The 25,712-nt window shown below is 41.3% G+C and overlaps 1 protein-coding gene across 1 annotated transcript in view; it reads right to left on the bottom strand.

Moving 5' to 3' along the window:
• Positions 1 to 25,712, bottom strand: part of TDRD12 (tudor domain containing 12) — a 106,375-nt gene that overhangs the window by 76,874 nt on the left and 3,789 nt on the right. Inside the window, 10 exon segments of the mRNA XM_067540026.1 lie at positions 1,977 to 2,081; positions 3,299 to 3,359; positions 5,140 to 5,216; positions 7,297 to 7,376; positions 15,126 to 15,324; positions 17,084 to 17,169; positions 18,838 to 18,893; positions 21,016 to 21,135; positions 21,834 to 21,970; positions 22,436 to 22,588. Of these exon segments, the coding sequence (XP_067396127.1) occupies positions 1,977 to 2,081; positions 3,299 to 3,359; positions 5,140 to 5,216; positions 7,297 to 7,376; positions 15,126 to 15,324; positions 17,084 to 17,169; positions 18,838 to 18,893; positions 21,016 to 21,135; positions 21,834 to 21,970; positions 22,436 to 22,588 (1,074 nt within the window).

Raw genomic sequence — 25,712 nt, 5'->3', positions numbered from 1 at the left:
TGTCAACGGCACCATGATCTGCGGAGGCCCTCTTCCACTCCCGAGTCAGAGGATGCTCCCTTGGAGAACTTAGGGCACTAGGCAGTGAGCCTTGCTCTTGCAGAGTCTGCTCAGCATGTCAGACCTGATGGCTCTGCACTCGACCCTGCTTCCTTGGTCTTAGGCGTGGGGGAGCAACCCCCCTCCAAGCATTGTTTTTTCTGTTTCCTCTTCGAGGGCAAAGCAGAAGATCGGTACCGTCAAAGTTCCGGTGCTGGAGGGGCAATTTGCACCAACGTGGTGCTCGGCACCAAGAAGGAGCAAGACAGCTTGAGGCTGGTCTTAAGGTGGCCTCCATCAGTAAGGCCTTCAGACGGATTTCCCACTCCTTTTGAGTCCTTGGTCTGAACGCCTTACAGATACGGCACTTGTCCTTCCTGTGCCATTCCCCCAGACACTTCAGACAACCTTCATGGGGGTCGCTAAACCGGAAGAACTTGCCACAAGGCTTGAAGCCCAGAGATCAGGGTATGCCCCGCTGCTGGGCAGAGGTCCTATACATAAGGGGACTATATCTTAACTACTAAAATATTTACAACCGTTCACTACAAATACACTAGCTACTTATAATTAAGAACACTTAACACTAAATGCTAAGAGGCACTGGTGGGAGTAAGCAACAAATGCAGTTCTAGTAACAGTCAGTGGGAGAAAAAAGGAACTGAGGGGGCGTAGGGCTGGTGGCGCCTTATGTACCATGGCATATGCACGAGACTCCAGGGGATGCTGAAGCCGGCCCTACAGATACTGCTAAGGGAAAAAATATTCCAGTAACCATGCATGGGGGCGCGCTCACACCTACTACTGAATCGACATGAGTAAGCACTCAAAGAACGACAATGACATTTCTTTTCTAAACATGAGAAGGTATATGTACAATCTAAAAGCGCTTCAACATGGCCAGAAACATTGCTTGCACTTGCATTAAATGGCCTAAGACCTGTTCAGAAGTATTACTAATTCACTTTCATACCAATTTTTAACTGCAATTATGCTTTCTAAATTTAGATAGAAGTATCAATTGGGGCTGAATTGAAAATTCACAGGTTAGGAACCATTTTGAGACCAGCTACCATAAGTGAGATCCCTTTGATCAAATAAGTCAAAGTAAAATCAGGAAGGAGAGACTGCCCTGCTATATAGCAACAATGAGAAATTCAACCAGCTCAACATACTTCTTTTAGATATAATTGATGTTGAATGAAATAAACTGGGTGTATTAAAAAGCTTTTGTCCACTTCTTAAAAAATCCAGTTTTTGAAGGATTTGTTGAGATAATATGCTAAATTATGGGATCTGAATCTCACTTGAACATGTTCAAAATCACCCTGAAGTAAGCAATGGATGAAGTGAATATGGAAACTGTGAAACAAAGGATCTCTGAGTTAAAAGTAGCAGCTAGGGCACAAAGGTAATAAAAGAATCCAGAGTGGGAGGGGATGGAATCTGAGAAAAGGACACTGTTGTCATCAGCACCTTTCCCCTCCATCTCCTGATTATTGCTGGCTTTGGCCCCCAAGACACTGTTCACCAGGAGTCTGCCCCTCCATGTTAAGCACAGGGAATACGTACAGATGTATTCCCCTCAGTGTCTCTTGGAGGAGACATTTATAGAGGAATGCTCCTTTCCCATATAGGGGTTCCAAAAGAGGGTGAAAGGTTCTACTAGTTCATTGTGTGGGCAGTTCTCTGATGTTTCTTTCATCTGTATCATCAAATAACCAATCTCCTAGCCTCTGCCTCCACCAAGAAATAGAGGTGGGGCTGGAAATTTGAGAACTGAGTCTCAAAGAGGTACTATTTTTAAAAATACAAACTCTCATTCATTCCTGCCTTTCTTTTTAAAAAAATAGGGCCCTTTAATATTTAAGGAGTGTGCTGGGGCATAAGAACCATCCTTTAATATATTCAGTGTATCAAACAATAAATGATATTACCTTTTTCAGATCTACAAAAAGTGGTGTTGTTTCAAGAGATGAACATGGCTCTATTTTGTTGCTGAGAACAATGGGAGGTTGTTCTCTATTGCTCTTTTGAAACTCCTGAAATTATACACATCATTTAGAAAACACTAACAAAAACAATATGTAATAAAAAATTTCATTTCATATGCTACCACACTATGGTGGTCAAAGAGTATATTTTATTTAAATTTTATGTTTTTAGGAAAGGAATTAAGAGTAAGAAAGTCTACTCACCAGTTCAAGTACTTCTCCATATTCCCACCTGTATAGCTCACCAAAAAAAGTAGGACCCTGCAAATTTTTTTCATGTGCTTGGACTTAAGTGTTCTGCTCAATGGTTAAATTACCCCAATAGGCATTGCATTTCTAGATGGTTTAAAAGCTGAGAGATGACAGTCCCATGCATAATGAAAACAGGAATGTGCAGAGGCAATTTTTGAAAATCCTTTATTTATAAAAAAAAAAAAAAAAAAATCCCAAAAATCTGCACCCCTTTTCTTAAGCATGCAGACTCAGTGCACTTACATGGTTGTTCTTGTTAGATTATGAACTAAAAACTGTCAACATATTAAAAAGCTGAGTTAACCAACAAAGTCTCCTTGTTTGGATTTGTTAAAATAACGAAAATATAGATTTCTTCCTCTTTTAACTGGAAACATCTCATTTTCCTCTCCACTACAGAGTTTCTGGTTGCTCTTAGTTACTGTTTATAGGAGTAAACTTCCTGGGCACAAATCTGACAGAGCCGTTAATGGACAGTCACGACACTATCCATTCACATAAAATTGTCACCAGAGAAAGAACTCTAAAAATTCAGTGTATTTTAGATGATTAACTCAGATTAATTTTTAAGTCAAACTTTGTCTAATAATTATGCTATTAGAACTATGAAAAAATTACATGTGCAAACTCTAGATGCAGATATAAAGTATAACCAAAAAGCATAGGTGAATCTCAGAAGTTGCTCTCATAAATCTATATGAATCATATATACATAAAGCAAATCTACACAACTATAAAAGATTATCACAGTTCAGTTACACAGAAAACAATACGAATGCCTGGATAAATGCCAGCAATTAGGCTTCTGAAAATAAGGACATGATGATATGTATCCTGTCTAATGATAATGCCGTTCTTGTGTCCTATTAAACTATTTACAAGAAAGTATTTAATATATTTTAAAAATAGGACTCATTTGATAACAAACATCAATATACAATCACAAGATCATAAAGAGCTTACTAGTGAAGTTTATACAATAAAAGTTAAATGAAGTTAAGTTATACAAGTACCTGCTGCTCATAATGAACGTCATCAGTTTTCAAAGGATCAGGATTCAAAAACTGCAGGAGCCTGAAAAAGTGTTCAAGTATTAAATCCAATACTCATGAAACGGTGAAGTCCTTTTGCAACCACCACTACAACCAGTTTTTGAACTTCACTTAAAAGTGTTATATATACATTAATATGCTGTGAAATATTTCACATCCATCATGTATGCAAAGACTTTAAAATTCCCTTTAAATCGCACAGAAATTCACAAGAAAACTGCTGTTACTAATAAACCAAGGTGTTTAGAATGTAATACCTGCCTTTGACTTCTAACAGTCAGGTAAGGGAAACATCACTCAAATCTCAATAGCTAATTTCCCAGGATATAGAGAATTAAACCAAACTCGATCTAAGAAAAAGGGGTTTTGAAATTTCAAAAAGAGAAACAACTGATCAAGTCTGGCTTCCACCGCCAAACTCACTTGTTACCCAGAGTTATCTGAACCCAAAAGCAGTGGTAACTTATCTGTTTCTCTTCAGGCGGTGTTAGGAATAAATCAATGGGAATACAGCTCTAGCATCTGGTAAATGATTAATACAAACTTAAGTGCTTTTACCTAAAATTACTCTATTAGGTCAGAAGCATAAGCATGCACATACACTGTAGCAGTAGGGTCAGAGCATTCTAAATATTTATATTTACTAAAGTCTAAGATGGTTTTGAGCAATCAACAGCAAGACCTACGGAGACCTTCCTTTCCTCCAGCTCCTGCGGAATTTTGGTATCAGATCCTTGACCAAAGAAAAACTTCCTCGGATTGCTCCAAAGTTGTTTGCTTTTTTAAAAATTTTTATAGCTATAATATTTTTGTTTAATTTTTATAGCTAAATTAAAGCACAGAACTTAGTGACTTTAGTGGATTATAGTAATTTTGATGAGTTATTAATTTTTAGTTTTAGCAAACTATTTATTATTTTTATTATTAAAGCATATCTTGTTATAACAATAAAATTTATATCTCAGAAGCACTTAAAACTAAGGTCGGCTGTCCAAACATTCCTTCCATTTTAACGAGAAAAACTGCAAACATGCAATTATTTGGCCTTGCCTCCCAGAGCCTAAGATTATTCCTAGCTATGTGGTTTGGTTCTCAGCCAGCAGTGGCTGAACACACAAGATTGTTGACTGTGGTACTGTCAAGTTCCAGAGTAACATGCAGAATTATCAAATTCTAGGTTACACATTCACCTAGAAAAATTTACTTCACAGCCACTTTTTTCATTGTGTTCTTTTTTAATCTACTTTAGCTGGTTTTTAATTGTTTTCATTTAAGGCATTAGAATAAAAGTCATTTCATGAACTTACATACATACACAAAAACACTTAGCTACAAAAAACTGAAAAGACATCTAATACAGATGAGAAATGCCAATATTTTCACTTAGTTGATGTTTGACTGGCTAAACTGCATTCCATCATCAAGCAAGACAAGATTAATTTGTCTTGCTTTGTGTACATAAAGAAGTTGTAAACCAAATTTAGATCCCCATCTAGAAAGGCATTTTAAACACAAATGCTCATCTTCAATGGCACTAGATGCGTGTTTAAAGTTGCATATATGTTTAAATATCTTCCCAAATTGGGACTTTATTGATTGAAAAATAATTCTTTTTAAATGTAATCATTAGTTTTACTCCAAATATGAACCACCACTATCAATAAATCCCCAAAAAGCTAAGTGGTCTTTTTAATGGCCTCAAAACATGGGCTGAAAACAAACACTTTAGGATTTGTATTATTGTTACATACAAAAAATGTTTTAAAAAAAAAAAAAAAAAGATAAGAATATTAGAATCATACCTGTTTACCTGCCCAGTAGTCTGTGCAGAAATATTTATATTTGCTTTAAAAGAGAAACCCACAGCTGCTCTGACAGTCTAACAAAATAAGACAAAAAAGATTGATACATACTTTGTCACTGCCCTGAGGAAGAGCATTTTAGAAAAACATTATTCCATGTGAGAAATGGAATTCGAATGATAAGATTGGTTTTGTTTCTCATGCAAGACTACAACCACTTCCAGCTAGAAAAAAAAAAGCAACTCATGAACAGAGTAAAACAAGATAAAATTAATTTCACATCTTTGGAAAAATAGAACAGAACAGAAACAATACCTTACAAAAGCAACAGGAACAATAGATAATATTTTTGTTTCAGAATTAAGACAAAATGTAAACATATAATTCATACCAACATTATCAGAACACTGAAGATATTTTTAAAAGTTAGAAGTTCAGACTACTGCAGTTATAAAAATCTAAATACCAAATAAATCTAGAAACTAAATCAGTTATCATACCAACACCAGCCTTAAAAGGACACACTCACCCGAATTACAAGTAGCTTCACAAAATGGGATGTCTGTCCTCAAGTCCTCTATGTATTTTTTATGGTTTTACAATCAATTTTCCTATTTTTAAAATATTTTTTTCCATGATGCTATGTGAAAAATCCATACAAAAAAACCACAAGGGGAACAGATTGACTATATAGAGAAACACTGAAACTGAAGTGCTGTAATATGCTACTTGTCAGGATAGCAAGTAAAAACTTTTCTGACAGAAACATAATATAAGAGTCTTTTAACTCTTACCCCTGACTGCCATTTCACATCAAGTTTTCAAATATGAGCTGCAACTTCGTGGCTATACATGCAACAGAGAAACAGACTGCATGTGTACAAACAGAAAAAGTTCGAGTGACCACATCTATGAGCCTAAAGGCCCCACTCTGGACAAGCGTATATCACCTGAAGATTCAAGAAGCAAGCCCTCCATGAAGTCTGACTGGGGAAAATATGAATGTTAGTCTGAGATACATAATACATTAACATATCACGCTAGCTTGAATAATTGTGTTATCTCACTTTTTAAACCAATATACTCTTCACCGTTTTACATTAATAAAAATATTGAATGATTTGTATAATGGAATGGAGAGTGTGCTTATAAAATTTGCAGATTACATCAATCTGCAAGAGGTTGCAAACGCTTTGGAGGACAAGATTAGGATTCAAAATATAACCTTGACAAATTGGAGAATGGCTCAGAATTCAACAAGAGGAAATTCAATGAAGACAAGGGCAAAGTACTTTACTTAGGAAAGAAAAATCAAGTGCATAACTATAAAATTGGGAATAAATGGTTAGGCAATAGTACTGATGAAAAGGATCTAGGGGTTACAGTAGATCACAAATTGAATACGAGTCCACAAAATGATGCAGCTGTGAAAAAGACCAATATCATTCTGGGGAGTATTTAGAAAAGTGTTATATGTAAGACCAGGGAGGTAACTGTCCTGCTCTACTTAGTACTGATGAAGCTTTAGCTGGAAAACATTGTCCAATTCTGGGTGCCACACTTTAGGAAACCTGTGGACATACTGGAGGAAAGCAACAAAAATGACAAGTTTTAGAAAACCTGACCTATAAGGAAAGGTTAAGAATTCTGGGCATGTTTAGTCTTGAGATAAGACGACAGAGGGAGGACCTAGTAACTGTCTTGATATGTTAAGGGCAGCTACAAAGAGAACAGTGACCAATTGTAATGGGTTTAATCTACAGCAAAGGATATTCAGATTAGATATTAGGAAAACTTTCTAACTAACTATAAGGGTAGCTATGTTCTGGAATAGGCTTCCAAAGGAGATTGTGGAATCCACAGAATTGGAGGCTTTTTAAAAACAGATTGGACTAACACCGCTAAGGGATTGTCTTGGTTTACTTGGTACTGTCACACAGCAAAGGGCTGGACTTGATGACTACTTGAGGTCCCTTCCAGACCTACATTTCAATGATTCTATGTAATTTATCTGACTGGGTTTTAATTTAGTACTAATATAAGCAAACTGCAGAGAAAACAAATGAACTTTACATTAAAGAGCAACTCTGACCATCAACATGTTTTATGCAAATTTTAATTTCAAGTCATGTTTGAAAGATGATATGGAATACTTACAGACTCAGTTTTTCCATTAAGAGAGGTTGTAGTAATTTTTTTGTATGTCTTTTCAAGAAAAGAATGAGAAGCAGCATCACCTAGAGGAAGCATATGATTATGCAGCCACAACTATAGCTACTAAAATAGCTTTCAAAAATGTATTTGTGTTTTTATTATTAAAAATCACCAAAACACATATGAAATCAGATGATCTATAACAGGACCGCAACTCAAGTTCTACAAGGAAACTCAAAGAGCAAATTTTCCTAATTGTATACAATCTTAATACATTTAGCTACTTCTATGAAGCATGTGTATACTTCTAAAGCTTACCTAGTATTCAGGGGGCACTGCATGCACTTTTAAAAATTTGGGACACTATGGGTATGTCTACACTGTAATTAAAAACCTGCGGATGGCTCATGCAGGATGACCTGGGCTCGCAGGGCTCAGGCTAAGGGGCTGTTTAACTGCAGTGTAGATGTCCCACCTCATAAGGTCCTACAGCCCAGGTTTCAGCCCAAACAGCTACACTGCAATTAAACTGACCCTTAGCCTGAGCCCCATGAACCCAAGTCAGCTGGTACAATCCAGCTACGGGTTTTTAATTGCAATGTAGACGTACTCTATAGAATTTCATATTAAAGGGGTTGAGCTCCCACACTCCCCACTGACAAACTGGCAAAAGTCATACTGACAGTATAAATATCTGATGACAATCTTTATTTTAAAAAATATTACAAAATACCAAAGTTATTTAGCTGCTACTAGTATTGAACAACTTCAGTTCAATCAAGGATTAGGTGCAGTCAAGACTAGCAGAGCTGAGGCAAAAATCAAAAATGCAATTATGAATAAGAGATCAGGTAGGACATAAGAATGGCCATACTGGCTCACATCAATGGTCCATTTAGCCAGTACCCTATCATCTGACACTGGTCAGTACCAGATGCTTTACAGGAAATGAACAGAAAACAAGGTTATTTACCAGTAACTGATGTTCTTCAAGATGTGTTCCTCATGTCCATTCCACTATAGGTGAGTGCACGCCATTGTGCACGGTTCCCGGAACTTTTTTCCCCTTAGCAGACCCCGTAGGCCGGCTCTGGTGCCCCCTGAAGTCCTGCGCACACGCCGCAGTATACGAGGCACAGCCAGCCCTACACCCTCTCAGTCCCTTCTTTCCACCAACTCCGGCAGCAAGGACAGGGGGTGGGTTGTGGAATGGACATGAGCAACACATCTCAAAGAACGTCAGTTACTGATAAGTAACCTTGTTTTCTTCTTTGAGTGATCGCTCATATCCATTCCAATATAGGTGATTAAAAAGCAATACCTTTGGAGGTGGGTAGGAGTTACCGATGAGCTGCCCTCAGCACGGCTCTGCCAAATCCCATGTCCTCTCTTGCCTGCTGGACAATGGCGTATTGGGACATGAAGGCATGCACCGACGACCAGGTGGCGGCTTTGCAGATGTCCTGCAGGGGCACTCTCTCCAACAAAGCTGTAGACGAGGCTTGAGCTCTGGTTGAGTACGCTGTGATGGTTCCCAGAAGTGGCACCCTTGTCTGCTCGAAGCAGAACTTGATGCACGATATAATCCATGAGCAGATGCACTGGGTAGAGACAGGAGAGCCTTTCATCCGCTCCGCCACTGCAACGAAGAGCTGCATCGATTTCCAGAATGTCTTTGAAGACTCGATGTAGACGGCCAGGGCTCGTCTCACGTCCAGTGAATGCCATCTCCTCTCCTCCGAACTGTGCGGTTTAGGAAAAAACATGAGGAGAAAAATATCTTGATTACAATGAAATTGGGAAACCACCTTGTGCAGGAAGGCTGGGTGCAGCATCAACTGCACCCTGTCCTTAAAGAATACTGTATAAGGGGGCTCCAAGGTCAAGGCCCTAATTTCAGAGACCCTCATAGCTGAGGCAATGGCCACCAAGAAGGCTACCTTCCACGAAGGCATGAACACAGGGCATGAAGCCATGGGTTCAAAGGGGGCCCCGTGAGTCTCAAGAGGACCAGGCTGAGATCCCAGGAAGGCACGGGGTCGTGGACCTACAGACACAGCCTCTCCACCCCCTTGAGGAACCTGACCAACATGGGATGGGAGAACGGGGATCTCCCCTCTAGCGGATGATGGAAGGCCAAAATGGCCACCAAATGAACCTTCAATGAAGTCAGCACCAGACCCTGGAGCTTTAGCTGGAGCATGCACTCCAGGATTGCCTACAGAGGCGAAAGACTGGGCGGAATGCCTCGGGACTCCGCCCAAGAGGTAAACCATCTCCACTTAGCCCAGTACACAACCTGTGTAGAAGGTTTCCTGCTGCCCAGCAGGAATTGTTGGACCTGCACCAAGCAGGCTCTCTCTCCCTCCGTCAGCCACAGAGCCTCCAGGCCATGAGGTGCAGGGAGTCCAGGTCTGGGTGCAACAGGTGACCATGGTCCTGGGAGAGAAGGTTGTGCCGCCTAGGGAGCTCCATGGGCGGGGAGATCGAGAGGACCAGCAGCATGCTGAAACAGTGCTGCCTCAACCAGGCCGGAGTGATGAGTATGACGTCCGCCATGACCCTCTATTTCCAGTAGGACCTTGGGCAGAAGCGGAACGGGCGGGAACGCGTACATGAGGGTCCCCGCCCAGTCGGTGAGGAATGCGTCGGAAATAGACCCGGTCTTGCGACCTTGGAGCAAGCAGAACTTCGGGCACTTCGCACTCCAGGCCAATGTGAATAGGTCCAGTTGGAGAACACCCCACTTTTGGAGGATTGTAGTCACTACCTCCGGGTGCAGCGACCAGTCATAGCAGGGTAGAAATGACCTGCTGAGGTGATCCGCCTTGTCATTCCTCACTCCCAGGAGGTGAGAGGCAGTCAAGTGGCAAAGTCCCCCAGATGGGTAGCTTCCTTGCAGAGAGCCGAGGAGCGCGCCCCTCCCTGCCTGTTTATATAAAACATAGCTGCAGTGTTGTCCGTCAGCACCTGCACCACTCTGCCTGTCAGGAATCGGAGAAACACCCTGCACACTAGGCGAATAGTCACGTTGATGTGCAGGCGCTTGTCCTCCCCCGACCAGAGCCCGAGTGCTCAGGTTGGTGCTGACGTGGGCTCCCCATCCCACATCCGAGGCGTCGGAGATTAGAGTGACTGACGGGACCAGTTTCCTGAACGCAACGCCCTTCAACATTGCCCTGGGAGATCTCCACCAGTCTAGGGAGGCTAGGACAGGCGGGGGAATTGTGACCACCCAATTGAGTGGGTGTCTGCTTGGCACATATACCGAGGCTAACCATTATATGCAGGCCGCCATGTGGCCTAACAGCTCTAGGAGGTGACTGGCTGTTGTCGTGAGGCATTGGTGTAGCTGGGAGATGATAGAGATCACCGCCTCGAAACGTGACTGAGGCAGGAAGGCCCTAGCCTGGGAAGCACCCAGGGTGACCTCAATGAATTTTGTGTGTTGCACTGGGGTTAGTGTGGACTTCTGCTTGTTTATGAGCAGTCCCAGCCTGCTGCACATGGAGCAAGTGAGGGTCACGCTCTCCTGCACTTGGGACCTGGACCTGCCCCTGCCCCTGATCAGCCAATCATCCAGATAAGGGAAGATTTGCACACCTTTTTGCCTCAGGTGGACCGCCCCTACCATCGTGCATTTGGTGAACACCCTTGAAGCCGAAGATAGGCCAAAGGGCAGGGCTGTAAATTGGTAGTGGGAGCCAGCCACTGTGAAGCGATGGAAGCGCCTGTGGCTGAGGATAATGGAACCATGAAAGTATGCTTCCTTGAGGTCGAGGGCATACCAGTCTCCTGGAAAGGGATTATAGAGGCTAGGCAAATCATGCGAAACCCAAGTCGTTTGACGTATTTGTTTAGACAACGCAGGTCTAGTATGCGTCTCAGACCCTCCTTTGCCTTGAGGATGAGGAAGTACCTCAAATAAAACCCCTTCCCCCTTCTGCCTTGAGGAACCATAACCACCGCTCCAAGATTGAGGAGGGTGTCCACCTCCTGCAAGAGGAGTTGCTCGTGAGAGGGGTCCCTGAAGAGGGACAGAGGAGAAGGGGTTGTTGCGGGGGGTAGAGGTAAACTGTATGGTGTAGCCCCCAGAGACTATCCCGAGGACCCAACGGTCCGATGTAATCTTTGCACATTCGGGGCAGAAGGGCCTTAAACTGTTTAGGAAGGGGCGGGGCGGGTCCAGGAGAGCAGTAGGGGCGTCACCCTCGGGCGCACCATCAAAACTGTCTCCTACAATTGCCCGACCCCCTGGGGGGCCCCTGCTGGGGGGCTGAGGATGAGCTGGGGGGCTGATTCCATCTTCTAAACCCCCTATTTCTGTCCCTATTTCTGTAGGGTTGAAAGGACCTAGGCAGAGGCCTTGGTCACTGCTGCGCCTGGGGCCGTGACTGCCGCCTGGAAGCCTGAGGCGTGTACAGGCCCAGGGAGCGAAGCGTGGCCCTGGAGTCCTTCAGACGGTGCAGCTTCGCATCGGTCTGATTGGAGAAGAGGGCCAACCCATTAAAGGGGAGGTCCTGGATTGATTGCTGCACTGCCTGGGACAGGTCTGAGGGTTGCAGTCATGAGCACCTCCTCATGGAAATGGCGGAGGCTATGGCCCTACCCGCCGAGTCAGCAGCGTCACTGGACATTTGGAGCGCTGCCCTAGCCACCATGATTCCTTCATCCAGGATGGTGTGTAAGTCTGCAGCCTGGTCTTGGGGCAGGGCCTCAGCAAGCCACCTGAGGGAGTCCCACAAATTAAAATTATATCTCCCCAGGAGAGCCTGATGGCTGGCAATCCTGAACTGCAGGACTGCTGTGGAATACATTTTTCTCCCAAACAAATCCACAATTTTTTGTTGTCTTTGTTCTGGAGAATGGAACCGGGCTGACCTTGCCTCTCCCACTGGTTGGCTGCATCCACCACCATGGTTCCCGGGGCCGGGTGAGTGAACAGATACTCGAACCCTTCAGTCGGACATACTTTTTCTCAGCCATCTTCGACGTATGGGTGACCGAAGAAGGGGTTTGCCACAAGGCCTTAACAATTTTGAGGGCCCTATCGTGGACTTGTAGGGCTACTCTCACTGGGGCAGCTGCCGCCAGCACATTGAAGATGGTATCGACGGCCTCCACTAACTCCTCGACCTCCAGCCCCAAATTAGAGGCCACCCTCTTGAGCAGCTCCTGGTGCACCCTGAAACCCTCCAGTGGCGCCATGTGGCCCCGGGAGACTACCTTATCCGGGGAGGAGGAAGAGGATTGCCAAGAAATGTCCTGCGGGTGCTCCCCTGCCTGCCGAAGGGATGCACCCATAGAGGGGCCTTTCATGGGGTCCAACTCTTCGTTTGAGGAGCGGTGTCTATGGGCCTTTCTCCTGTGCCGGCGGCACGGACTGCACCCCTGCTGACAGGGTGGATTGGGGCCCTGGTCCCATCTGGATGCCCCATGGGGCCCAATAAGGCCACTGTTGCGACCATTGTCCCTGGGGCCAAACCAGGGCTGACAGTGACACCTGCTGTGACACCTTGCGGGGCTGTCGGCTGTCCCGACGACTGTCCCCCCTGTGGGACCACGAGCCGCTAGACCGGCGGTGTGTGGCCTTCCTCGGTCCCGGGTGCCATGCCATGCCAGGGACCGTCTTCTCGCCGCCTCCAACATGGAGAACGACGAGGACCGCCTCTGTTGCTGTGAGTGGTGCTGATGGACGGAGGCACACTCCGAAGAGCTCTCGGTACCGGATCCTCAAAACCGAGGACTTGCGGTGCCGCTTACCTCTTGGTGATCGAGACCAGTGCCACTCCGAAATCCACGGTGCCGACCCGGACTCCAGCGACCAGGTTCCGCATCGGGGACTGCGCAGTGCAGGTTCCTCGAATGGCGACCAGGTTCTGCACCGCCTTGGTGCGGGCGAACCTCTCAATGTCAGGGATACGGAGCAGGAGGTGTCTGAGCGCTGCCTAGCAGACCTCGACTGGTGCCGCCTCTTGGTGCAGTGCCTCCGGTGCTGGGGACCGATGTCGGTGCCTTGAGGCAGACTCCACATCCTGCACTGAAGCAGGCCAGCTCGACAACGCTGACCTGGAGTGATTGCTGGAGGAGCGTCCTTGCTCTACCCCCGGTGGCCGTCTGGCAGGAGATCTTCCTCCCCGTACTGGGGATCTCCACCGCCCTTGTGGGTGACCCAACACGGGCTTGCCCTGGGACACTGGCCCCTTTCTCCTCGGCGGGGCGGGGGGGGGAGGCGGAGGTGGAGTAGGAAAGGCCAACAAAGCTCTTGCCGCCTGAAAAGCCTCCGTGTTGACAGTGTCTGCAGGGGCAGTCTCCCACTCCCAGGAGTCGGGGGAGGCTCCCTGATCGGAAATGCAGGCACCAGAGAAGACTCAACGGGCCGTGGCCGGTGCATCTCTACACTCGACCCTGCCTGTACCGATGGCGCTGGGGAGTGTCCGCTGTCTCTTCTTCTTTGGCACTGGGGATGTTGCTCAGTTCCGAGTCAAGCCCAGTGCCAGTGGTGCACTCTGCACTGAGGTGACGCTTGGTGCCAAGGTGGAGCGGGACAGCTCGGACGCTGGCCGGAGCGCTGCCTCCATAAGCAAGGCTTTTAACCTGATCTCTCTGTCCTTCTGAGTCCGCAGTTTAAAAGCCCTGTATATCTTACACTTGTCTTTCCTGTGCTCTTCCCCCCATGTACTTAAGGCACCGATCGTGGGGATGGCTGAGTGGGAAAGCCTTCCTGCAGGAGGCACATGGCTTAAATCCAGACGGCCAGGGCATAAAATCCCCCAGGGACTTCTTATCTAACTACACTACTTAACAACTACTTAAAACTAACTGAAGTACTTTAAATAACAAAGAGTTCAAAGAAAGGGACTAGTACTTGCAGAGAGCAAGGCTAGTTCCAGCAAGCATCACACGTGGAAAGAAGGAACTGAGGGGGCGTAGAGCCGGCAGTGCCTCATATACCATGGCATGCGCACGGGACTCCAGGGGGTCTGCTAAGGGGAAAAAGTTCCGGGAACCGTGCACTCACCTACAGTGGAATGGACAAGGCAATTTACCAAGTGATGTAACCCTGTCATCTTGTCCCAGTTTCTGGCAAGCACAGACCATGAAGGGCCTTAGCAGTGAAGACCAGGTTTCAAATAAAAGCTGAGGGTGATGAAGAGTTGCAAGAAAGAGAAACATGGGACAGAATTATAGAACAGTGTGATGGTTTCAAGACAGCAAAGAGAAGAAAGAATGAATTTATGATAGAATTCAAAAGGTCCCAGAACTTCCTCCTCCAAAGCAATCAGTGGAGACAAAGGGACAAGGGGAGAGACAGCAAAAGCTAGAAACTGGTAGGGGAGACAGAGAAATGGAAGAGAAAGAAAAAGCTTAAGATGAAAGAATAGATACTGCTGAAGACACTTATCCAAGGATTTTTGCTATGTAAACTTCGTGTACTAACAAGTTTCCACATTTTTAAGCAGATGGTCCTTCATGTATTGCATATAATGTTCTATTACTTGTGCTCCTGAAGACTCTACATTGTCTTTAGACTGTGGAAACATATTGTTAAGAACATATACTGGAAATATGAAGTGCCTATTTCCTGATCTCAGGAACAAGATGTTGGAGAATTTTAAGCCTAGAAGACTGCCACCATTTCACAAGAATTAAAAAGGGGACTCAGAAGTTGTGTTCAGGTGAAAAGAGTGGCTTTTGGAACAGAAATTATGTCACTCAAGTGCAATCAACACACAATTTAAGTCAATATATAGTGCAGAGTGAACTTCTCACTTTTAAAAAAAAATAAACAAACTGGGCTTCAGATGCAAGGGAGTATGCATTGTACTCACCTGTTTCGAGATTATTCTGTATCTTCCCCTGCATCAACACTGGCCAAAGAGCAAGTGCAGGATTGATCACTTTTTCTGGAGAAGACATCAGACTTAATGAGGGCCATGTCTTTTGGCTTTTTGCAGAATTAACTGTGTTCTCTTTAGTCATCACATAACGAGCAAAGTTCTTTGCGACAAGATCATCATTAACACATACCTACAAAACAACAGATTTCCTAAACATGAAGATAAAATACATAGGGGTCATCAACTGAAAATTCACAATGTATATCTGGAATATAGCTGAAGATGTGTATGCCACAGCATAGCAATGAGAATGAACAGAGGTCTATTTGTGGACATTTTCAGCAGAATATCCCTTTGACAGCAAAACAAAAAAGGAAATTAATTTCTAGAGGTTAGCATGTTGGCACATTACAGTGCAGTTCCACTCAAAAATGAATTTGCAAAAATAACATTATGGATTCCATGCTTACTGTCTCATTAAATTTTATAACAAATGTGCTCAGTTAACGTACAATGGTTTTCTTCTGTGACCCCTAAAAACTCATTGTGACTGGAAAAATCAAGCTTATTTATTTCCTTCTCATTCATTGCTAATAGCGATGGCAGGTCAAACTATGTCCTCAGCTAAACCTGTGCAACCCTGTTGTCTTCAAATGCTGTCATCACCAGTGAATACCACAGGTTCCACTGGCTTACATTATATTGCACAGGTATAACTGATTGGAAATTAGAAAGCAATTATTAAGTAGGAACATAATCCAGCTCATTCATTCAGCTCTACCTTTTCAATAAAAATAGTAAAAATATATTTTAGTCACCAATGTAAGTAGATATTATGAATACGCATAAGAATATGCAAACTAAGGAGTAGAACCGCACAACTGCCAAACAGCCAACTCTTGTCACTCAGCACTCTTGTCACATAGAGGGTAACTATTGCAGAGCAGTGGACTTAAGTGAAGCCACAAATTTGTAGTAGGTTTAAAAGGTTAATATTCTAAAATAAGTAAAACAGGGAGCATGGAAAGTACTTAAGGCCAACATTTTCTACGTTGGGTACCTAATTCAGATAGTGACATTCATATCTAGACACCTAAACAGCAGCAGCCTGATCCTCTCAGGTGCTGAGAACTCACAATTCCCACTGAAGTCAATGAAAAGTATTTTCAGCTAGCTAAGCTCTTCTTTGAGCACATGTACTTGGGATTTATTTTTTTAAGAAGCTGGAGTTTTGGGTAGTTTATTGAGTAGCACAATAGCAATAAACAGAATTTTGGATTCATTCTAAATTGCTGTCCTTGAAGAACTAAATATCCACATAAAGAAAATCATGCATTCCCATTATAAGTGACAAGCATGATTTAAAACAAAGAACAAAAGAAACACAGCACTGAAGGCAGTACAAAAGGCACCTTAAAAAGGGTTTATTTCTAAAAAAATTGACAAAGGGTCAGAGAGACAAGGTCTCATTTTAGAATAACCTGTCTGGCCATCCCTAGAAGACACCACTTTGAAACACTTTGTGCATATCACAAATTTACAATTTTCTCTTCTGCAGTCAGTTTCAACAGCAGCCCCATGGCCTATCAAACTTGAACATTTAAAGGTAAAGTATTCCCTTCCCCACCACAGACACACACACAAAATCACAAAGGGGCTACATACTCAAAACAATTCCATCCAAATGTTGTGGGTGTTTTTCAGTTAACCATTTTTTGGCATAATATCGGCTATGAGCAACCAGGACTTAAAACAAAAGCTCCATTAAATATTTAATTTTAGCTTTTGCAGTAATTGACAGAAGTTAGTATCACTGTAGCTCATTCAGAATTAAAAACTCTTGATTCTCAATAAACTGATGACATACCAGTGTGACCACAGTGACTTGTAAAATACTGTTTGTGGATAGATTTGTAGGTGGATGGATTTGTAAGTGTAAGATACGTCACCTTTTCATCCTTTATTGTTACATAAAGATAAACGTCAAAATTATCATCTTCTATAGCACATAACTTTGCCTCAATACGGGTGGTTCCTAAATGTAATAAAACACGAAAAACAACATTAAAGGACAAAAAATGTTTAATACCTAACTAATTCCCCACCACAGATTTCTTTCAATGTTTTCATTGCTTCTTTCTGAACTACGCAAAAAGGATTAAAGCAATTTTGTTAAAACATATACAACAGGTGTATTTAAAGACACAGTACTGTTTTTAGATGACATCAGACCAGAATCAAAAACTTCAGTTGATAACTACAGCTATGTTTTTGCAATATATTAGTTTCATACTGGTTCTGTAAGCTAACACTAATAAGAAATATGTCCATATAGCCAAATAAGAATTGACGGATCACATTCTGTACTATGAAGTTTGAAACTGAGAAATTAATTCCTCAGGGCAAATTTTAAGGTTACCTTAAGAAGGAAGTCACAGCTGATGCCTCTATAATACACACAACCACCTTGTCACATGGAAGCTGTTGCATGTAATTTACTCACTTTCAGAGCCTGAATAACTTGACAGTGGTCTTTTCCCTATACTGTTTATCAAACTTAACTAATTCATTTCTATGATTTATACTGGTAGATGTCAAAATCTCTGCTGGTAGGCTTTGGGCTGTTTTAAAGCATTTATTATTGCTTTTTTCTGGTACATCAGTTACTAGGTTTGTATTATTACTTTTAGTGACATACTGGGGATATGTCTGTGTCACATTGTAAACACTGTTTTGGATTGTAACCTTCACTGCAACCTTCATTTTGCACTGTAACCTCCATATTGGTTCATGACATGACTCCAAGGTGGTGTGGAAAACGAGTCTAATTCTGACAAGTCAGCCTAGTCTGGTCAATGTGCACTCATGCTCAGGTGTGGGACACCCTAGCAAAGGGTTAACAAGAGAACCATCAAGGGCCATCAACTCTGTCTCTCAATTACCAGCTTATCAATGAGTACAATGAAAGGGATGCAGCTCTTCAGCCAGGAGCAGATGGGCAAGAAGGGAAGAGAGATCATTTAAAAAGATGGCTGCTTCTCTAAGAAAGAGGCTGCCCACCACCACGTACCAGCCGACCAGGCTATACAAAGGGAAGGCCACAAGGCTGCATGGACTAAGGACACAGACCAGACCAGACTTCAGGATTCTCAGTAGGGATCGATCAGACTGCAGGACTACGTTCAGGACTGTCTTAATTTTCAAGAGATCTGTAACTTATGTGCTTTGTTAAAAGTAAAGTGTCTGTGTCTGCTTTGATAAATCTATGTTCCTTGCCTTTCTGCCACATTGTCCCTGAAGGGATTAACTGAGAAACCAGAGCTCCCACAGCCAGTTGAACTCTGGGAATACACACCTAAGTGACCAAGGACTCAGGAGGGCTGTGGCACTGGTTCTGGAGTCTAAGGAGCCTGACTACAAGGCCCTACTTTGCAAGAAGGATACTGACACAGGCTCTGTCCACAAGAGTATGCCTGAGACCCCTAGAGCTAGGAACAGCAGTCAATCATCACACAGACCCACCAGGGCTTAGAAGCATGAAGGGCCCAGGATTCGAGTACTTTTATAACAGACTGATGCCCAACTGGAGAGGGATTCTGGATCAGATTGTAAAACTTCCTACAGCAAGTTAACCAGTTATTCATTTTGATTTCACTTGTGTCATTTCCATAAAATTCTTGGTTGTAATTACATTTTTCTTTACCTTTTAGAAGGTTTTGGAAGTACTGAATAGCAGCACTGTCCCATCTCTTTGCAGGTCTAGAAAGATATAAACAAGAGCAATTATCTCACTGAAGCATAAAACAAATGATTTTTCACACATTGCTATTTTATAGGATAGTACACTTGACTGAAATTATGAAAAATATTTTAACAGCTAAATTAATTAAGAGTATACTACCAAGGATGGCAGTTGAAACACCATCACTGGAAAAAACGAAGAACAGAGTAGAAGGTACAATAGGAACAACTTTAAGAAGCTTGCTACCCTGTACATGAGTTCAGTCTAGTTCATCAGAGCTACGTTTTCCAGCTCTCCGATCAAGAGGAATTGCGCATTACTGATTTAGGATTGCTGAACACAATTATGTCAATTGACTGCCATTGTTTTTTTTAAATTCAACGCAAAATAAGATATCGGTAAAAGACAAAACACTTCGGTTTATATCCTCATAAAGAAAGCAAAGGGAAGCTTGTCTCCAAAAAAGAGAACAGACAATTAAATTGCAAGAGTACATTAGTTACTTTTAATAAACATTAGGTTATTGTGAAATAATGTTTTAAAAGTATGACAAATTTCCTAGAGTCCACAATTTAATGCAACATGAATCCTTGTTAAATGGTCCCTTTTTTTTTTTTTTTTTTTTTTGGGGGGGGGGGGGGAGGAACATGGCCCATAAATATTTTAACAGCTATTTATTTAAGCCTTTTGAATGCCTTATCACCTCCCATTTTCTATACAGATCGCCCAATGACTAACACCCTGATACACATAGAACGTACATCAGAACAGCCATACTGGGTCAAACCAATGGTCCATCTAGCCCAGTATCCTGTTTTCCAACAGTGGTCAATGCCAGGTGCTTCAGAGAGAATGAACAGAACAGGCAATCATCACCAGCCTCTGGCAAACAACAATAGCCACTGATGGACATATCCTCCATGAACTTTAGTTTTTTTTTAAACCCCCTTATAATTTTGGGCTTCACATCATCATCCATCAAGAAGATCCACAGGTTGACTGTGCATTGTGTGAAGAAATACTTATTTTTGTTTGTTTTAAACCTGCTGTCTCTTAATTTCATTTGGTGACCTCTTGTTTTTGTGTTAAGAGGAGTAAATAACACTTCCTTATTTACTTTCTCCACACAGTCATGATTTTATAGACCTCTATCATATCCCCCCTTACTCACCTCTTTTCCAAGCTTATTAATCTTATTAATCTCACCTCATATGGAAGCTTTTCTATACCCCTAATCATCTGAGTTCTCCTTTTCCCATTTCTTTGTATCTTTTTTGAGATGGGACGACCAGATCTGCATGCAGTATTCAAGATGTGGGCGTACCATGGATTTATAGAGGCAATATGATATTTTCTATCTTATCTATGCCTTTCCTAATGATTTCCAACTTCTGTTAGCTATTTTGACTGCTGCTGCACAGAGTGTAATTTACATATATTGAATATAAATTACCTCTATTACATTCAATTACATATATATAATTTACATTCAATTACATATACATATGTAAATGTAAATTAAATATATTCCTTCTTCCAAACCAAACCAAACAGAATACTACAAAAAAAGAATAAGCCAGTTGCACCAGACTAGTGTTTGTACTTTTATACTGAGTTGGTTTCCTGTAATTGATCATTTCCTAAGCAGGGACCTTAACCCGTGCTACTTAAGTCATTCAGAGCTTTGGGCACAGGATCAGGCCCAAGGCCACCAGGAACTGAAGAGCCCTGCAAATCTGGAGATATCCGCTTTATATCTGCAGATGCAGGTATCTGCAGACCATGTTTGCAATTGCGAATCAGATGCAGATACAAATTTTGTATGTGCGTAGGGCTCTACTGAAGTATTTTTATTACTCAACAACTAGCTCTCTCTCACAAAAGGAATCCTATCAAGTCCTTTGCAAACAAAAAATATAGTGGGCCACTGCAAGAATGGTACAGAAATACAGGAGATGAAAAAACCCAATAGCAATCCAAAAGACTCTGCTAAGGAGAAAAAAAAATATCCAAAAAAAGTGGATTATAAAAATAAAATTTCTTCTTTAAATTGTTTGCAATTAAGCTGTGCATTTAAATAGAAAATGAATGACAACTAATTTTGCATGCAGTACACTATTTCTCTCAAGCCATACTTACACTATTTCTGCAGTGTCCTCACAGAAATCTATACGCAACGTGACTGGCTTTGTGCAGTGCAGTCTAAACTTTTTCGCTCTATATGGGAGTTGCATAAATGCTTCCACTGCAACCCGAATGCTAAACAATGAAAAGAAGTTTTAAACATAATTAGATGTAGCAGCCTGATATGAACCTCTATTCACCACAGATCCTAGGCCTCAGCAGCACTCACAATCTCCCACCCCACTGCAGCTTGCAACTCTGCTAGGAGCATGGTGGATTGACTTAAACCAAAGCAAATTTATTTTAATCATGACTTAAATAAAACAAGCAAGAAATCTTGATCCAAATCATCCATCTAAACCATGTTTTGCATTTGGACTTTTTAGTTATTTCATAAAGACAGACTGAGGCTCATTAGTCAGTAACATTAAAATGTGTTGATTTGCAACTAAATATAGGCTTATACTAAATTTGGTACAGTACTTCTTTTTGCTAACTATACTCATCATACTGTTATAAGCAGTGTGCAGTGTAGACATACCCCTAGTCGCATCTAGCCTCTGTAGTGACAAATTCAGAACCTGATACTGCAATTAACGTCTGGCAGTGCTTAATACTAAGAATGACCCCATTATATGCCTAGTAGTGTTTGCAGGACCTGGCCCACAGTCTTCACAATTTAAACTACCATGGCACTCTAGTTTTAGTCAATATAAATCAAGATTAAAAAAATATTCAAGTGCATTAATTTGAAAAAAAAAAAAAAAAAAAAAAAAAAAAAAAACAAAAAACCACCCTTCGGCAATAACTTCCTAAATCACAACAATACATACTTTTTTGTTTTAACAGGAATATACTTGGCATAATCCACAAGGAAACACTCTGCTAGATAATGATCCGCGCAGAACAGGACTGACTTAACAACTGCTCTACACCAGCATTTCAGGTCCTGACAAAAAACCACACAAACCTGGGGAAAAAAATACGTTTCTGTACATGGAGCTAATTTTATACAAGTTATATATTCACTTCTTGAATATAGAAATAGCTATAGCACAAGGTCATTTATAAAGAGAGAAGGAAATATACTTTTATCTCTAGTGTTGCCTTCAAAAAAATTTTGCAGCTTATGTGGTCATATAATATTTCTACAAATGTATAAAACATGTATAGGTGCTCATCCCCTAACTTAAAATTACATAATACAATATTAAAAAGGACTACCCACACATCCAAAACACCTCTAAACCCACACCACACTTTTCTCAAAAGTCCAAGATAAAGATATAGTAACATTTTAATTATCTGCAATGGAAATAATTTCAGGGCAAGGAACATATTTAACAAATATATAAACCTCTTACAACCCAATACAATACCAGAATTTTCTATTTCTCTCACAATTTTTATGTAGCAAAACAACTGGAAGTTTTACCTGCCCTTCTTCTAATGTTAATGGCTTTACTTCCTCCACATCTCTGTTATAGAACTGATTCATTTCAGCATGCAGTTTTTTATATTCCATTTCACTCTCTACAAAAGGCCCGCATCCTTTTACAATGACCCAAAAGCAACCTGGGTCTTCAATCTAGTCAAAAGGTGAAGCATAATTAAAACTACAGAAAAAGATGACAAGAAACATGAGCAGTATGATGTGCTGAGCTTTTAAAAAAACCCAAAAACAAAAAGCCACATTTTCAAGAATATCTCAGCAACATATATACACAAATTTTCAATGATAAAAAAAGACTAATGTTCAAATCACATAACCATCAGTGTAACATGAAGGAAGTTAAAGGTCAGAGCTTCTAGTTGCTTAAAGTCAAAAATCTTCTGACATTTACACTCTCAGTCATTAAAAAATGAATGGAAGAGCTTTTGTAAAAAATAATCGATAATCTGTTTAACATTCCAAACAACAGAATTTATGCATTTAAAATATTACACACTAAACTCTTAGATTAACAAAATCCAGTTCACCAAAATTCAGCTATGTTGCCAGGAAAGTATTTTGCCTGTCTTTAAGGAGGCTGCATTCCAGGGCCTCCAGAGCACAGCTTCTCTGGAACAAGGTTTCACCTCTCCACTGTGCTTTGGGCTTAAGCACTGACATGCAGGTTGTTCCAAAGTTCACCTGCAAGACAAGCTGGCTTCCCCAATTCTTTTAACCCTTAATTTTCCACAGTTTTGGATGAAAGCAGCAGCTTAAGAACGGCTGGTAACTTCCAAAGCTGCAATACATTCAGAACTTCATGTTTCCTTAATATATTTAACCCAACCTCTGTAACATAGCCTTTTAATTAAAATAATCCATTCTTCCTCTGGGGTATATGTTTACCAAAAATAAGTTCTCTAACGGAAGTTGAGACAGTTGAACATGAAGAGTTAAATCATCTGAACCCAAGAAATATATTTTCTTCTTCCTACTGCCTTCATATCGAACATCTTCAGAATGAGATACTGAGAGCAGCCGAGTTAAAAAAAAAAAAAGATCCCAAGACTATTGGACTTTTTAAACCATACATGGAGATACAAAAATTGAAGGACAAGAAAGGTTACTGACACTATATTTTGTAACATTTTCCTGTCAAATCCCATGGGATCATAAGAATGTCTATCTTATAGTGGTTGGAAAATACAGATATATAGGACCAAAGGATTCACCCAGAATGTTTGCTCATAAAATTACCTTAAATTTTATTACCATAAAAACTGACCATTATGTGGCTTCTCTTGTGGAGTGAGCAGTTTACAGGAATATTTTATAATCTTCTTCAAAAGATTTGAGGGTTGTGGTAGTTAATCAGCTGAACATGCAACTCTGTGGCCAAAAGGGCTAATGCAATCCTGGCATGCATATACAGAGGAAATCTCAATTAGGAGAAGAGATGTTATTTTACCTCTGTATTTGGTACTCGTACCACCGCTGCTGGAATACTGGGTCCAGTACTAATGCTCACAATTCAAGATGGATGTTGAAAAATTAAGAGTTCACAGAACAGCCATAAGAATGATTAGAAGATTAGAAAATCTGTCTTAAATTACAGATTGAGCTCCTTGAGTCTGTTTATCTTAACGAAGACAAGGTTAAGGGGTGACTTCATTACAGTCTATAAATTACTATATGGTGAACAAATATTTAATAATGGGCTCTTCACTCTAGCAAAGACAGGTATAACATGATCCAAAGACAGGAAGATACCAAATGTCATGGTGGAGTCTCCATCACTGACAATTTTAAAATCAAAACTGGATGTCATTCCACAAGATATGTTCTAGGAATTATTTTGGGAATTTTCCATGGCCTGGAGTAAACTTTGCTGGGAAATCAGAATTTAAGCCTGTTTTATGCATTTTTTTAAACATTAGCTTTCTTTCTGCATTATTAGAATCATCTAGAGACAATTCTAATAAAGACACAGAGCCAGATAATAAGTATGAGTCAAGTCCCCTTTACTTCTTGCCTCCCTCATGAGGATGAGGGCTTATCCTGCTTTGCAGCTGGAAAAGCAAGCTTAACTGTTCTCCCCTTCTATGCAGGACCGAAGCATGGTAGAGTAACTGGCGTATCGTGTTCTGTGCTTGCTCCTTTTCTCTTTGTCCATCTTTCCACTCGAAGCAAAGATATGCAGATTTGTTCTCTACACGCATCCTATTTCTAGAGAAGGTTAATAAATTAAGTTAAAAGGTTCAGCTAAGAGGATCCAAGGTCCCAGCCCAGCAGCAAGTTCTGGTTTACCACTAAGAAGTGTAAAAGAAAGATAAAAGAAACCCACTGACATCTGTTGGACATAAAGCAGAAAGATACTTGATAAAACACCAGGGATAGTCTGTTTGAGAAAGCAGGATAGGAACAGATTTGCTGACTGCATGGCAGGAAGAAGTAAACACCATGTACATGGGAAGGGATGAGGGAAGGTCTAATAGCAATGTAGAAAGGAGACAATTGTGTCTAGTGAGGGAGCTCAGGATGGATTTTTAACAGAATATTTAAAATAAAAGGAAACAAATGTTAGTTGTATTTCACTATTGTATATTTAATATATTTAGAAAATGTATGTCAAGGAAATACGATGTTGGGCATAAGGAAAACCTATATTATCAGTTTAATTCTTTTTAAATGATGTAAGTTAATCATCAGTAGAATATTACAGAGTTCTGTTAAAGACTGTCTAAGCAGTGACCAAAGATTTGGAGTTGGAAACTACAATTTTGGCCATAGGAGCAACCAACTCCCAAGACAAAAAAATTAGCCTTGAGTACTGGGATTAAGGTCACATTTCATGGTTTCACAACAGACAACATTCATCTCCTACAATCTCCTACGTATAAGGCATACCTAGAACACATCATACCTGCCCCTCCCTGAATCAGACCACAATTTGTACTAGTTCCTTCCTTGACTGAAGGATGATTTATGGAGAATCCTAATCACTATACTTTGGGGATAAAAGAAAAAAAAGCAGGCTCTTCAAGTGGAAACTTTCAGTTTATTAGCACTACAACATTTTTGTCCATTTTTTTCTTCTATCCTTTGTTTTCTTTCTGTATCCATAGTTCCATTTTTCTGGCATTCAGAAGTTTCCATCTAAAGCAGCCTTGCTAAATTATATGAACCTAAGTGGAGATCACTGAGGTGTAAAGATTTTGTGCCAGGGCTGGTAAATGTTAGTAAATTTTGCAAGTGCCCTAAAACCAAGCATAAACACCAG

This window comes from Emydura macquarii, unplaced genomic scaffold (assembly GCF_026122565.2).
Source record: "Emydura macquarii macquarii isolate MOO-44397 ecotype Brisbane River unplaced genomic scaffold, CSIRO-AGI_Emac_v2 contig_561, whole genome shotgun sequence".
Lineage (NCBI taxonomy): Eukaryota > Metazoa > Chordata > Testudines > Chelidae > Emydura > Emydura macquarii.
The sequence above is the reverse complement of the archived record's forward strand: the minus strand, read 5'-3'. Positions and strand labels throughout refer to the sequence as shown.